The sequence below is a fragment of the Malaclemys terrapin genome, chromosome 14 (assembly GCF_027887155.1).
Source record: "Malaclemys terrapin pileata isolate rMalTer1 chromosome 14, rMalTer1.hap1, whole genome shotgun sequence".
Lineage (NCBI taxonomy): Eukaryota > Metazoa > Chordata > Testudines > Emydidae > Malaclemys > Malaclemys terrapin.
In genome coordinates, this window is record NC_071518.1 from 35,913,231 (window position 1) to 35,928,816 (window position 15,586).

Sequence of the window (15,586 nt, forward strand, 5' to 3'; positions counted from 1 at the left end):
AGTGATGGCTTTGTGAAAAATGTTCACTCACAAGTGATGGGGTGTTTTTATCTTTCATCATTTTTCTGTGTGAGTTCATTCAAGAGCACAGTGATTGGTTTCACCCATATAGTTGTTACTGAGGCATTTAGTGCGCTGGATGTTGTGATAGGCTTGTGTAGGATCCATGGATCTTGAAAAAGGTTTGTGGGGAGTGAGGTGTTAATCCTGCTAGCAGTGGAGCTATGATTCCAGGTTTTGCCTCTGTTGTTCTGGTAGAGTCTGGGGCATTTTAAGTTTGTGTGTCCTTGACTGGGGGGAGCTTGCATCCGATGATAAGCTTGGAGAGGTTGGGGGGTTGGTTGAAGGCCAGAAATGGAAGGAGTGAGTTCAGGAGTGATTTCTTTCAGGATGGGGACTCTATCAAATATGGGTTGTAGTTGTTCGATGATGCCCCGTATGGGTTCCAGGGTGGGGTGACAAGTAGGTGTATGTGATCACAGGGCTGTTATTTCTGTATTGAAGCAATGGTGCCTAGAGCAGCGTTTCTCAAACTGAGGTCTGCGAGGGTACTCCGGGGGTTTACGGGCCCTGATTAACTCCACTCTCTCCCTCCCTCAACTCCTCCCCCTCCCTTTCAGTGCCTCCTGCAGGCTACAAAACAGCTGTTCAGCAGTGTGCAGGAGGCGCTGTGCGGGAAGGGGAGGAGCGGGGGAAGGGTTGTAAAGAGGTGGGGAAGAGGAGGGGCTGGACCTGCGGCTGAGCAGGTGGGGCTTGGAGGGGGGGGGGTAGGGAGGGGCGTGAAGATTTTTTAAAACAAAATGGAGGTCCTCAGGTTACTAACGTTTGAGAAGCGCTGGCTTAGAGGGGCTGAGCTCTCGATCCCATTATTTTTAGCATGGTACAAACACATAAGAGACAGTCCTCGCCCTAGAGAACTTGGAATCTAAATAGACAAGCCAGACAAAGGGTGGGAGAAAGGAATTCCTGTCTTCCCTTCCACGGCACCTTGGGCTGAATCACGCCCCACAAGAATTCGACAGTCTCGGGATGCTTTATGTGTTTGCTCCTGAAGGGATGGTCCTACAAGTGCTACAACCCCCTTGGCTCACACCAGGGCAAGGGAGAGGGCCCTGCTGTCACTCCTGCCCATGGCCATTGCCTGGGTGGCCCTTCCCCCTCTTTCACCCCAGCCCAGCTGGGCACCCCCTACCAAGCCACCCTCCCTCCTAGCCCCGCCCCTTCCCTATTTACTCTCTAGCCGGATGTGCCCTCTGATAGGCCCACGTATTGACACGCTCACCAGGCGGAGCCAATCCGCTGCAGCCACAGCGCACTGGCGAACAGGGGGCGGGGCGAGGGGCGGTGAGGGTATAAAAGGGGCCGTCGTTTGTTGGCAGCCGCTCGCCGTCCCGTCCGCGCCTGACGCCCGCCGAGGCCCAGCCCCAGCCCCAGCCCCGCGCGCCATGGAGCCCTTCGACCTGCTCGTGCGGAGCCCCACGCAGCGGCACCCGGACCTGCGCCTCCGCGGCGAGCCCGGCTGGACCGTGCGGCAGCTCAAGGCCCGGCTGCGCCGCCTGCACCCGGAGGAGCCGGTGAGGCGGGGACCGGACCCCCGACCGGACCGCTCCCCCCGGGGGAGGCCTCGAGCCCCCGCCCGGGGACCGGCTCGCCCCCGCCGGGCACCCCCCATCCGGGCTCCCCTGGGGGGTCCTGACCCAGCGGGCTGGTGGGGGTCGGGGGGGGGGCTGAAGTGCAGCCCCCACCTTGTGGCCCCCTTTGGGGCAGCCCCCCACCGTTACAGCCCCCGGACGTTTCAGACGGAAACAGCTGGAATCGTGACATTTCTGATTTTTTAAAATCCCATGACGTGACCAAAATGGACTGTGAATTTGATAGGCCCTAACATTGAGCGCCCGTACTTGGGACGCTTCTGGGTGTGGACGTGGGTGTTTGTGTTACCACAGAGCTGTTGTCATTTCTGTTGCACAATCTACTTTGCCTCCCTCTTAAAAAAAATAAAACCCACTAATTACGGCAGCCTTGGCTCTAAAAGGTTGCACTATTTACCAGGAGGCAAAAGTGTTCATGCAGCGTAGTTGTAGCTTTGATGGTACCCGGGTTTTAGAAGTACAAGCTGGGGGAGGTAAAACTTTTTGTATTGGACCAACTTCAGTTGGTGAGAGAGACAAACTTTCAAGCTTACCCAGAGCTGAAGAACCTTCTTCAGCACCTGAAGAGCTCTGTGTAAGCTTGAAACTAGTCTTCAGCCGCAGAAGCTGGTCCAATAAAAGATATTGCATCACCCACTTTGTGCCTGTAAAAGTGTTCAAAGGTTCAGGGAACGTCAGCATCTATTTGATGTCTCTTTAAAGTTTGATAATGTGGAGCAAAAAAAAAATGTCCCGTTCTCTCCTTTTTCCCCGCCCAGGATTCCAGAACACCTGCTTCTGCATGGTTGGCTAGTTGCAAATGTTACAGTGCAATTCAAAATAGTTTGTAAATATGTTATGGAAATCAGTTGTAAATACAGAAGTGAAATTCGTTCAGAATATAGGGAAACTGTTTGGGGGCTTTTTGCTTTATTTCTTCCTGTTCAGCTGCCATTTAATGTTGATGTGGCGTAGTAACTTGGTTGCTGAAGTAGTATGTAATTGGAGTCTTAGTTTTTCTCCCAATGGTAACAATTTCTTATGAAGTGGCAGTATAGGCAAAGTAAAAAAAAGTTTTGAGTTAGTGTTCCAGGCAAGACAAGGGAGTTAAATGGCTGCATTATTTTTATGTCGAAAGAAAATTTGTCCATGAAATAACTATGAAACCGTTTTGCTTGTAAGCAGTAGATTCATTGAGTGGAATCTCTTGGAGTTAGTAAAAATAACATCTAAATACTATTTCACACTGAAACAAGCAGCTGTTTTGTTTTTTTTGTTTTGTTTTTTAAGACTATGTCAGATATTCTGGTTATGGGCACTATAGGAAACTCCAAAATAACTATATTCTGTATGTTGCTTGAGACTAATCAATAAGTAGACATAACAATCTGTACAAATGTGAATTGACATGATGAAGGGACACACTGGGCTTTGAAGCAAGCATGGTTTGATTTAAATAATCAAGGTTTCCTGCTTGCTGACTGACAGCAGATTAAAACTGATTTTTAAGTAATAGATTTTAATTGTGGTTTTGCACTCTAGTTACTCTTCTAAAAAGGTTGATGCTCTTTGGTAATCAGACTGTTTGTTTTTGTAACTAAATATAGCCTTTGCCCCAAGTTTATTATTCTTTTGCTAAGGATACACTACATGTTAATGTACACAATTGCTTAAATACACTTTATCTATTATTTTAGATTCTTATTTTTTATTAGGAAATGTTGAATGATGCATTTTTTTTTTTTACTAGTTTTTTTTTAAACTTGTGATTTGTGTCAAGCTCTATTTGGACGCGGATTCAAATTCAGTTAAAATACACAAACAGTATTTAAAATTATTAAATAAAACTACCTTAACTGTGCAGGAAACATACAAAAATTCAAATAGTTTTGCTTTTTAAACTGATTTTTATTAAAGAAAGAAAGTACTCTCTCTAGTTAGCTAATTTAACCTGATTATTTCTGTTGACTGTGTCCTTCAGGATTTTTTTAACTTTTAGATCTCATCCTCTTTCAATGAGTTTTTATTCATAGATTTGAAGAGGAAAACAAGTTTTCCTGCTTTTTCAGCTCCCAATTGCTAATTTTGAATGAACTGATGATTGAACTGAACTAGGTGAATAGACTGAAATGAAGAATATATTCACTCTGCACCTGTGGAAGAGGCGACTGTTAAACTATTTTAGCACTTCAGTAGACTCTAGTTCAAGGTGCTTAGCCAGTGACTTCCATCTTTCAGTACTTTGAATTTCTTTAACACTTGGCAGCGAACATGTACTGCTTAAGACAATTTTTTGTATTTTATTTAAATGATGTCAATAGATTATAAATTTAGGCCTTAACTTTGGTTTTAAATTTCAAATTTGATTTTAAATAGGTTTATTCTTTAGAACTAAACCTGCTTATTTAATTTAAATGAAAAAATCTGATGTATTTAAATCCATTTTTATCTAAGCAAATTCCATGCATGCTGTGAAGGTGTGCTGCTGTGGGAAATGCTATCTTTCTGCTTAATGCCCAGTGTCAGTGGAAGCCTAGAGGTCTTCATATGCTGCTTTGGGGTGTTAAAATGGCATCCATCAGCATTGGCCAGATACATTATTTATGTAGCAATCACGTAAGACTGGGTTTTAGTAGCTCTGAAGAATTAAATTTGGAAGCAGTGGTAGGACTCTTGCTTTGGAAGCTGGCAGAGCTGATCTTTTCCTGTAGGGAGAAGAACATGGGCTCTCTTGCTCTGGGGCAACTCCCAGTGACTGTGTGCTCCAACTGCAGGAGGATTTCTGTGTGAACAGCTGCTCAGATTTACTGGGTGGGAGATCATGTGAATTGTCACAAGATTATGAAGTGCCTGCAGGGCTGCTCTGCTTTAAGGAGTGTAGAGAGGTTCCTTTTTGCCAGGATTTTGGTGGGGGTTTCTGGCCTGTACTATAAAATGAATCACTTCATATCCCGGAGCAGCTGTTCTATCCTCGTTCTGTATACATTTGTCTAAATTTCTATGGTACTGCACACTTTGCATACAAGTAATTGACTGAATTAATCTTTACAAGCCAAATTCTTTTTTAATAGAGATGCACACAACTTCTGTTCAACTGGGGAGGGGATGAGGGGAGTAGCATTTCTGATTTGTGTGTCTGACAGCAGTGTTTGGCCTCTGGTGTTTATCAGTCAGCTGTTACGTACACAGCTTTTCTTATGTGAAGCTAACTTTTTTGGCATTTGAATGCATTTGACAGATTAGTAACCAGTATATTTTGTCTTCTCTCAAAGTCGGAAGAGGACCAGAAGCTGATTTATTCTGGGAAGCTGCTGCTTGACCACCTTTATTTGAGAGATGTGCTGCCCCAGGTATGGTCATTACATGTTGGTGGTAGCTGTGCTGCAGTATCAAGTGAGGTCAAATAAAGTTTTAATAGATAAAACAAAATGATTATCAAATGTCTTGACTTTTATTTTAGCAGGAGACGTTTCATGCTCTTCATCTGGTGTACCATTCAAAGAATCTGTCAAAAATGAAAGAGACCAATTCACAGGTATGTTAAATTTAGACTTTATTCCTACATTAGCTATTGAAAGGATCAGTAAAAATCTGTGGAATGTGACCTAGTTTTTTAATTACTGTATGTTTGTAAAGGTTGGTAATGGCAAAGCAGGGTGGTAAACCTCGTGTGTCAAAAGTTCTGTCATCGTAAGTGTTATGGCAGCATTCCTTCAGAGTTGTAATAGGGCTGGGGGAAGGAACACTTACACATTTGGAATAAGGACTGTAATCCCAGAGCAAGGATTGTTTAAGTTTCAGAGCTGATGGCACCTGAAGAGCTCTGTGGAGCTCGAAAGCTTATCTTTCAGCAACAGAGTTGGTTCAATAACAGATATTACTTCACCCACTTTGTGTCTAACTTGTCAAACCTCAGTTTCTAATTGTTTGCATAAACTTGAGCTGACGTTACTGCCAGAGGGGGGCAAAATGTTTAATCACATGTAATTTAGTTCCATTAAATAGCTAGTGACACCTCGTATTGCAGGCTCTTCAGCCAATGATGGACATGGTGGCTGGGCTGTATGCAAAGGGTGAAATTGTGGTGCCTGTTCCCCCATGATTACCGAGTCCAATCACACTAGTGGTTATGCTCATCAGAGGGAGAGGGAAATGATTACCGTTGGAATAGGCAGTGTCCAGCATATGAATTTTGCTGGGATTTACTTTGGCAACGGAACTTCAAAAACATATGGAAGAGGAAATTGAAACTAAAAATGAGCATTAGAATTTCAGTTTAATATGTATTGGTTTAGTGCACAATACCATATATCCCATCACAATATTTTATTTCTGAATGGAAGTTAGGTGATTAACTAGTGTACAAACTTCATATCTGAAGGCATAGATTTCCACCCTTCTTTAAATCAAAAGTGAACAGCATACAATACGTCCTAATTCCAGTTGGATATTTGTCACAACACACATGGCAGAGATCCTTGGGACTAGAAATGCTCAGGTATTGCATTTTGATTAAGGTGCATTGTCCTGGTTCTGTAGAGCAGTTGGCAGAGCAGCCACCCACATGCTGCTAGAACTTAAGACCTCATTTCATAAACTCCAAAATTAGATACACATTTAAAAATAAATTCTCATACTAGTACACTTACGAGAAGGACAGATGATCTTTGCTCTTAAAGGGGACCTGCAAAAGAATTAATAAAATAAATAAAAGCTAACAACAAAAAGCTCAAGACCCAAGGAAGCTTAATGTGTGTGTGTGTGGTGTTTTTTTTTTTTTTTTTTTAATTCCTTAGAGCTTGTCTAAACACACCACTTATACCATTTTAACCATAGCAGTATAGTTAAAAGTGGTCCAATGATCTAGTATGGATGGATGCATTTATACTAGTATAAAAATACTTATACTGGTATAACTTACTCCTCTATGGGAATGGAATAGTTAAAGCAGTACAGCTTGTGTTTAGACAAGCACAAAATTACCCCAGTTTAAGTTGGTGCAACTTCTTTGTGTAGACAAGTCTGAGTTTTCCAGTTATAGTTTTTATCCAATGCGGGATCTGAATTTCTAATCCAGAAAAACCCATAAGCAAACCAAAACTTCAAAAAACATACTCAGACCTTTGCATATCATGAGATGATTGGGGGGCGGGGGAAAGAATCACAAAACTCTTTTTTCCTTTCCAGGTTACCTTTAAAGGAGTGTTAGAAATAGAATATGTATGGAAGGACTGGTTATAACAATGGCTATGACTATTAATTGGTATTGTGGTAATGCCCGTTGTCAAAGATCTGTACAAATGCACAGCAGTTTGGTAAAACTTCAAGAGAACATTCAGTGCATCCTCTTAGCTTTGCAAGAGAAGACTTTTTTTCTCAGCTACTGTTCTGAGTCAGCTCCAATATTAACTGTATTATTTAGATTGACGAAACCAATCAACAGCCAAAGACTGTTTCAGGACCTGGTCAAGATCCTTCTGTAGTTTCTTCAAGTGATGGCTTGAGACAAAGGGAGACTTCCTGCAACCAGCTTTCTACAGGGGAAGCCAATACTAGGTAAATATGCCACACATGCTGATAACATTTCTGAAAATGTTGACCATTCATGTTCAACTTTCTTTCTTAATTACAATCTAAGTGTTGAATACCAGCACCTATGCCATACTTAATGTTGTAAATGGCAGTGGAATATAAGCCATGTATACTATTCTTCTAGATATTTAAGTGGACACTGAAGGGGTTAAATGGATGTATGCCTTTCTAACCAGAGGGGAAGCGTTATCTTTACTGTTACATGTGGAAAAGTAGAATTGCTGTTACATTTTCATGGAAATATGAACCCAGGAGCTTCTATGTTGATCCACAATTCTTATGCAGGTAGCTCCTACAATTGATTCTCCTTTGTTAGGAGATAAATATTTTCTCCCAGGAATTGCTGTCTCCACTATTGAGCTTCTGAAGGTTAGAGTGAGCGGGCTTGCTTTCCTCTGAGATCCTAGTACTACTTTCTGGAACATTGCTTAAGCATTGCCATTTTGTTTGAATGGACCTGAACTGAAATTAAAGCTGAATATCGATCATTTAATCAGAAAGATGGTACTTGGGATCCAGTGGTAGTAAGACTGTCTGTCTTCCTGCCCCACTTCTGATTTCACAACAGCATATTTTCGGGATGAAATGTAGATTTCTGCATTCATGTTCTAATAAAAATGATTGCAGTATTTCAAGCCCAGATTTAAGGTAGGATATGCTGAAAGTGTATGGTATATGCTTGTATCTTATAGTGGGTAAAGCATCAAACAGCTTTTGCGATGCTCTCTCTTTAATGGTACAAGTAGGGAAAGACTTGGGGAAGTGGGCCTGCCTGTTCTTTTGTAAACAAACATCCTGTGTTTTACCCTTTCAATAAGGGTTGAAGCTGCCCAGCATCCCCATGGTGTGGCTCCTGGGTACTCTGCATATACCACCTACAACATACTACAGATGTCCTGGTTTCAGCAGATTTATGCAAGACAGTACTACATGCAATAGTAAGTTTTCATTTTTGTTTCCTATTCTCCCTGGGAGCCTTGAAATGTTCTAACTATTTCTTAATGAGGGAATCTTTTCCTTCCCTCAGGTGTAATGTAGTTGAAAGGCATGTTACTTAGCCTTTATGATTCAAATGTCTGATGTAAATATAAATGCAGTATGTGGCTCCTAAAATGTAATTCAGTTTAGTTTTACTTGCAACTTTTTGCCTAGATAAAGCTAAGTGCTGCAAAACTTGGTTACCCAGCCTGCTACAGGGTCTAAGTACTGAGGTTTTGAAAGATTTCAACAGTGGAGTACTGAAATAAATCCTTTGTATTCCAACTTTATGAAGATGGATGTTATCCCATTTTACAGAAGGTGAAAATGACCCACAAAGTTGAACTTATCCCATCATGTGGCATGTCATTGGCATAAACAGGGCTGATTTCTGTTACTGCTCTAATCACAATTTGCTGCTTCCTAGTTGCACATGAATGTAAGATTAACAAGTTTTTATGCCTGCCTGCCTTATCCTTTGCAGAGCTTGGCAAAGTCTTACTGCTTTTATCTTATTTTCAGCTTGGCTGCTGTTTCTGCTGATACATCACCTACACAAAGGTCACAAGAGATACCAGTGGCACCAGTTGCAGCTCCAGCCCCTCTTCCAGATGCCTTTCCTGCACAAAACCTGCCTGGAAACCATAATGCCCCTCCTCAGCTTAATGCAGGGGCCAATCAGAATTTGCAAATGAATGCCCAGGGGGGTCCTCTCATGGAAGAGGAGGAGGAGATGAATCGAGATTGGTTGGACTGGCTTTATTCGGCAACCCTGTTCTTCGTTTTTGTCAACATTATCTACTTCTACTCCAGCCTCAGCAGGTTCCTCATGGTTATGGGCGGCACAGTTCTGATGTACCTGTAAGCATGCATGTCTCATGAAGTAAACATTTCAGTGTTGACTTGTCATTCAGGGGACTGCTCTTTGGAGCAGTTTGTCTGCACTGTGAGAGTCTTTGTTGGAATCAAGTCTCTTACAGCTCGTCTATGCATCCGTTGTATTAGTTTAACTATATTTGTATAGTTAAAGCAACACAACCCGCTAGTGTGGATGCATTCATAGTAGTATAAAAGTGCTTTTACTTGTGTAATTTATCCCATATGGGATAGGAAGGTGCTAGACTAGGATAAGACCCCTTTATATTGGTATAACTGTAGCCACACAAGGGTTTATATCAGTATCACTGTAAGAAATCCCATTCCTAGCCAAAATAATTGATGATACTTTCCAGTGTCGAGCAGGTCTTGCCTTTTGACATGTCAAAATGCATCACAGGATCAGAAAATCTCCTACTGTAACTCTTAGCTCAACATTTTTGGAGGGAATTGTTTAAAGTCAAAGTTACAATAAAACATTCACACTATATCATACATTACTGGTTCAGGTTAATATTCAAAGAACATGGCTAACGATTATGTACAGTTGTGTGCGGCCATGTCTTTGGTAGGGGAATTGATCCCATACCTTTATATAAGATGTGGCTAAGTATTTTTTACCATGGTTGTTGACTGCTTGTAAACATGCAAAACTAACTTGAATGCAGTGTAATCCTTAGCCACTTTCTTGACTACCAGTCAAACTGACCACTCTTGCTTTGAATGGGGAGGTAATTTGTAGTACTTCCTAATCTCTGCCCACTTGTGAAGCTGCTCATAATTTGTTGTGCTGATCTTCAAATAATTGTCGTCCTCCTTTACATGCTTGGATCAGTTGTGACATTAGTGGAGACCTTTAAATTGCCACAAGTAGGCTTAAGAGTTAACACATTCAAACAGAAGCAGTCCACGCTTCTTAGAGCCAATTCAGGCTGTCTGCAGACTCAGGAAGTCAGCACTGGATTACATTTGGTTAGTATTTTGAAGTTTTATCTTCAGAGCCATACGGGTAGAACATTTTAAAAGTTTATATTTTTGGAGTACAAGATGCAGCCACTGGGGCGGGAAGAGATTAGTTTGCCAAGTGGCGGCCTGTTTTGACCCCTCTTTGGGAGCCACACAGGATGAGGGAGCAATGCCAGCATCACAATTTCAGTTATCCCATTAGGACAGGGCAGGTGTAGGGAAATCCAAGGTACGGTGGTACATGCTGCTGCTTTAAAAAGGAGCACTCTGTCCTAGTTCTCATGCTACACACTGCAGCATCTGCTTTAGCCATCTGGGGGCCTGATCAAGACCCCTTAGGCTGTGATGCACCAGCCTGTATAGAGCTGGTTCCACTGCTGCCTCTCGAATGCTATGCTGTGCCTTGCTGCCATAATGCTGGGGGGTAGGGATTGTGGTGGAGAAGGTTTTTGAGAGCCTTCCTCCAGCACCTCAACCAATCAGAATTTATCCCAGTGTCTTGAGCAAACTGTCTACTCTTGTGTGCGTATTCGAGTGTTTTGCTAGGCCTGAAGTCTAGCAAAGCAGGAGTAATGTTTAGCTAACTGCTATTCACAATGAGTTCTTGTCTTCCAGGCACCATGCTGGATGGTTTCCATTTAGACGACGGCCAGTTCACCCTCTTCCAAACAATGTTCTTCCCCAAGCTGCGATCAACCAGGACCAAAACAATAACTTACAGGTATTGGCTCAATATTTGACATACAACAGCAGCAAATCCTGGGAAAGGGTTTAGTTTCCATTTTGGAAACATTTGTATCACTAAGGATGAATAGTGTTCTCTACAAAATCTTCTGCTGGAAACTTATTTTCCTGGTAAAATAATATCTAAACTAGCCTTCTTTTCTCACTGAGTCCTAGACTTCAAGGCCAGAAGGATCACAGATCCTCTAGTCCAGGGGTTGGCAACCTTTCAGCAGTGGTGTGCCGAGTCTGATTTTAAGGCTTTGTGTGCCAGTAATGCATTTTAACGTTTTTAGAAGGTCTCTTTCTATAAGTTTATAATATATAACTAAACTTTTGTTGTATGTAGAGTAAATAAGGCTTTTAAAATGTTTAAGAAGCTTAATTTAAAATTAAATTAGAATGCAGAGACCCCGGACTGGTGGCTAGGACCCGGGCAGTGTGAGTGCCACTGAAAACTAGCTCGCGTGCTGCAGGTTGCCTACCCCTGTATTTTACAGGCCACCAACACCATTCAGCCACTTGCATGCTAAACCGAACTGAAATTAGACCAAAATATTAACAGCCTTCAGGAGACTAAATTTATTATGTGCCACAGGCAAAGAACAGGAGGGATGTGGTTAATTCCTGCTCTGTCTGGTTGTTACCACTGTAGTAGGTACTCTGATACTTTTGCTTCCATAGAAATCAAAGTATCTTTCCTGCCATATGTAGAAATGTATTTGGTTTTAAAACTTAACCCTGGCAATCACCTGGTATTTTGTAGTTGATGCATTTTGTTCCAGAAAATCCCGGTTTGGCCAAAGGCTACTGTGGTTGTTAGCAGTGTAACAGGCTCAACCGTTTTCATATTTTGGGAAGAGGCAAATATTTGCAGTGCTTGTTAACGCTAAACTACTGCAGCAGGTGTTAACAGTCCCACCGTAATCCGTCTCTACAACAAGTGAACGGCTCTCATATTGCAGCTAAAACTTGAATGTGTATGAATCTTAATCTGGTATGGAGGGTTGTACATAATGTTTCTCTCTGTATATGGGACATGTTCAAGTTGGCATTTTCATTTGGTCTTAGTACTTGGTGTGGAATTGTGCTTTTGGTGCTGACCAATTTACAACTAGAACATCAAAATATTTTTGAGACTCAGCAGCTTGTTTGGGTGTATCAGATGCATCATTCCCACTTGTAAATAGGTTCTAAAATAGTTTTATTTAGCACAGGACAGTATTGGCAATGGTGGGTGGCTTTGCTGTGCCTTAGCCGTGTGGTCTCTTGAGCTGTAATTCTGGGACAATGGGTAATAAAGGAATGAAGTACTGCAGTATAGTCAGGGCTGTTAATGAGTCCTTCCCGTTCTTCCCTTGAAAGGAGTTAAAATAGCTTGTTTTAGAAAGGAATCTGGCTTTTAGAATTTAGGGTTCTTAAAACAACTTATGAGAGAGACTTTATCTTTATCTTGGCAGGAGGAAAATGTAGGTGGAGAAGCTGAACCTGAGGCTGTTTCTGATGAAGGAAGAGCTTTACCAGAAAATCAGCAGGAGAGTCCTTCATTTATGAACACAGCCTGGCTTTTCTTCAAGACTTTCTTTGCATCGCTCCTGCCAGAAGGGCCTCCAGCCGTGGCCAACTAACTGATTTTGATATCGACGTACTAGCCCGTCTGTAACTCCAGCAGATTACTCTTCTGTATACCTGACTAGTCTGGACACCAACTCCAAAGTTAAAATGACAAGTATCACTGGGATTTCCCCATCTTATAGCAACTAAGCAACCTAAAAACTGCAAGAAGCCTTAAACCTTTACAGCATATAGACTAAAATGTACTGTGCTTTCCATGTCTTCATTCCAAAGACCTTCAGTGTGCTGTATAGCAAGCGTTAAATTAGAGGGCCTAGCATTGTACAGCAGTGCCCTAAATGCACAGACAGTAAGCAGGTGTGTCGGAGATGTAAGAGAAGCAGATTGCTTCTACCAATGCTATTTGATTCCTGTTGGAATGTTTCAAATGCTGTTTAAATTACACTGAGTGTAGTATCTCATCTATAAAACAAGGAACTGCTGTTAAGTATTGGCAGACTTTTCTAGGGGAGGTTTACCCTTAAATTGCTTAAAGGAATGCAATGCTTAATCTTAACAGAAAATGAAGACAAATCATGTTTTCACTGTAAATTTCCTATGGAGGACATACTGTGTAATACAGTAACTACCTACTTTGTCAGAAAGTGAAAGCTAATCGCAGCCTTTGATAAACAAGTACACCAAATGGATCAGCTGAGTTACAGGGTGAATTTCAAGTTGTCAAAATCAGGTGTCTTTTAAAACCATTTAAAGGTTCCTTTTCTGGCTTGTAAATCCCAAAACTTCATTCATCTAGAACTTAGTTGCGCTGTGCATCTTGTAACCGCTTCCAGGATGCTCCATGTAAGTCGCCTAGAGGTTCTCTATTCAATCCATGCAATTTTCTGTAATGTTAGAAAGACCAGTGCCAAAATTTTTTTTTTGCTGTCAACTTAAACTTAGAAGGGCCTGTTACCTTTGTCAGCTAGAACTTTCCGAATCCCAGACGTTCATGACAGATGGCCACGTTCCTTCTGAGATGTACAGAAAAGCGTCAACTAGGCTTTTGCATCCCAGCAAGCACAAGATTGCTCTGGAACAACTTTCACTGTACTCATTTCTTCCTTCCTGGTGTTCCCTTGAACGCCTAATATTGTCAAGGGCTTTGTTTTCGAAAACAATCAGTTGTGTGCAGACTTGACCACAATCAGAAAATTGCCCTGTGCAAATAGATGGCATGCACCTAACTTGCTGTCTGCACACCCAGTCACTAATTGCATGTATACATGAACAGAGCCTTTGCACATTGTAAAACTAGACTTACTCCTCAGCAGCCGATAACTTTGTTGCCCAATGTGCCTTGGATAACTTTTCTTTGAACAAACAAAAGAAGTTGAAGTTACAATGGTCAGACAACTTGTAGCTGCTCCTAGTAGTTCTGTAGGCGTTCAGGAAGTTGGCCTAACGTATGAGGCTCCTTTGACATGTGCATGGGTTTGCAATGCATTGTTTTAGCTCAGGGATAATGTTTTATTGCGAAGTAAACATCTGTTTTTTTTTTTTTTTTTTTTTTTTTCTGGGATGTGGTATGAAGATTTTTGGGATTAACATCTCGTCAGTAATGCTACTTGTAGATGGCAAAACTGCATTCTAAAGCTTTAAAGCAAATGTCTTGCCATGCTAATGTGCATGAACTTGTTCTGTACAGTTGACCATGTAATTACTTAATCTGAAATTCTTAATCCTGTTCTTTCCACATATTACACCTACCCACTAAACATGGTTTAATGTTTCAGTGTTTTATCTACTGCACTTAAGCTTTTATTCATTCCTTATCATAACAAATTAGCTGGAGATAAATCCTTCTCCATTGCATAATAGAGTTCCTGTTTCAGAAACATGCAACCTCAGTGGGAAGTTGTCACTCCTATAAATCTGCTGAGGTGGCAGTGAAGAGAGAGGTTAAGTAAAGTAATACACCCTCTAACCAATCCTTTATCAAGCATGAGTATCTGTATCTCTGAGAGGAGTGAGAGGTCTCCTTGCTTATTGTTCCACTGTAATGTGCCTGAAAAAACCTCTGACAGCCTTGTTTCATATGTATTTCATATGTATTGCAGTAAGGCGAAGGCCCCGTTAATAAGCATGATTATGGTTGGAAAGATTACACTTGGTGGGAAATGTTGATTTCACTAAACACACAAACTGCTGAAACAATACTTCCATTGATAACTGAACCTTTCAGGTGGAAACGGTAAGAAAAACACTGCTTTAACTTAGACTTTCACCTTTATGTGCATAAAACATCTAGTGCCCTTTCTCTTAAAACAGCTGCCTCGGCTGTTACTTGAGCTGGTGCGCCAGGCGATTGTGCAGTATTCATTACACTGAAAGTTGAGGAAGAATCAGTTCTAGGCATCCCAAATTGATTTGATCAAATTGTCTGCCCCGTCTCCCTCATAATTTCCTGCAACTGCAACCATTTAAAGTGATAACTATCTAGTGGAATTATAATAATAAAATCAAAATTTGCCAAGCCTATGCCAACTTGAACTGTAGTGTATCAGATGACAGTCCTTCTTCTGAAAAGTACAACCTAACGAGCCCTCATTGATAAAGGAAAGAGGATGCAGTTAAATGTACATATTGATTAACATGCTGTATTAGTATCAATTTTTCCCCATCCATCAAATCCTCATGGATTGATTTTTTTCTATTAGGTTTGTTACAGGTGTTTTGAAGGAAAAAGAGGGTGGGGGCAGCCCCTGTGTAGGGCAGTGAGCCAGGAGACTTGTAAAAGATGCTGAGAGAGGCTAATAAAGGGGTGGCCAAGGATGGTGATGGAGGAGCAAGGTAAGGATGCGAGACAGGTCTGGAGGGGCTGAGTAGTGACAGTCCTAGAAGTTTGATGGGGTGAAAGGGGGGAAGCTAGTGGTGGGATTGAACAGAGGGATATGGTTGTGGGAGAGGTTTATGTGATTAGAACTGCAGGGTGGGAGGGAGAAGGGTAATCTAGAAGTTACTGCACTGATAGGAGATGAGGGTCTGAAGGGGAGCTTTGGCAGCAGAAAAATGGATTGATTTTGGAGGAAGAAGCAGAAGGATGTGGAAATTGCCTGGTTGAGGGAGAAGCTGAAGATGAGCCGTAAGTTTATGGGCAAAGAATTTTTATACATAATTTAGGCTTTACTGATGGGTCCAACAACAAGCTGTTCTATGATAACTTCTCGCTTTACCTATTTGTATTACCAACCCTATTTCAACTA

At 41.7% G+C, this 15,586-nt stretch overlaps 1 protein-coding gene across 2 annotated transcripts; it reads left to right on the forward strand.

The window, feature by feature from the left end:
* The first annotated feature begins 1,422 nt into the window (after positions 1-1,422).
* HERPUD1 (homocysteine inducible ER protein with ubiquitin like domain 1) lies at positions 1,423-14,103 on the forward strand. 2 transcript variants are annotated; one of them, XM_054048822.1, is made up of 8 exons: positions 1,423-1,574; positions 4,904-4,981; positions 5,092-5,166; positions 7,054-7,187; positions 8,042-8,161; positions 8,724-9,062; positions 10,659-10,764; positions 12,227-14,103. In XM_054048822.1, the coding sequence occupies exons 1-8, from the start codon at positions 1,446-1,448 to the stop codon at positions 12,392-12,394; spliced, it is 1,149 nt and encodes a 382-aa protein (XP_053904797.1). In that variant the 5' UTR covers positions 1,423-1,445; the 3' UTR covers positions 12,395-14,103. The 2 variants fall into 2 exon arrangements, with proteins under 2 accessions (XP_053904797.1, XP_053904798.1); XM_054048823.1 differs by having other exon boundaries at positions 5,095-5,166.
* Positions 14,104-15,586: the final 1,483 nt, after the last annotated feature.

What these genes read in the sequence shown, in the direction of transcription:
- HERPUD1 (XM_054048822.1), top strand. Translation starts at nt 1,446, where the DNA reads ATGGAGCCCTTCGACCTGCTCGTGCGGAGCCCCACGCAGCGGCACCCG. An exon ending in GGCACAGTTCTGATGTACCT is followed by an intron (nt 9,063 to 10,658) that starts GTAAGCATGCAT and finishes CTTGTCTTCCAG; the next exon opens with GCACCATGCTGGATGGTTTC. An exon ending in ACCAAAACAATAACTTACAG is followed by an intron (nt 10,765 to 12,226) that starts GTATTGGCTCAA and finishes TTATCTTGGCAG; the next exon opens with GAGGAAAATGTAGGTGGAGA.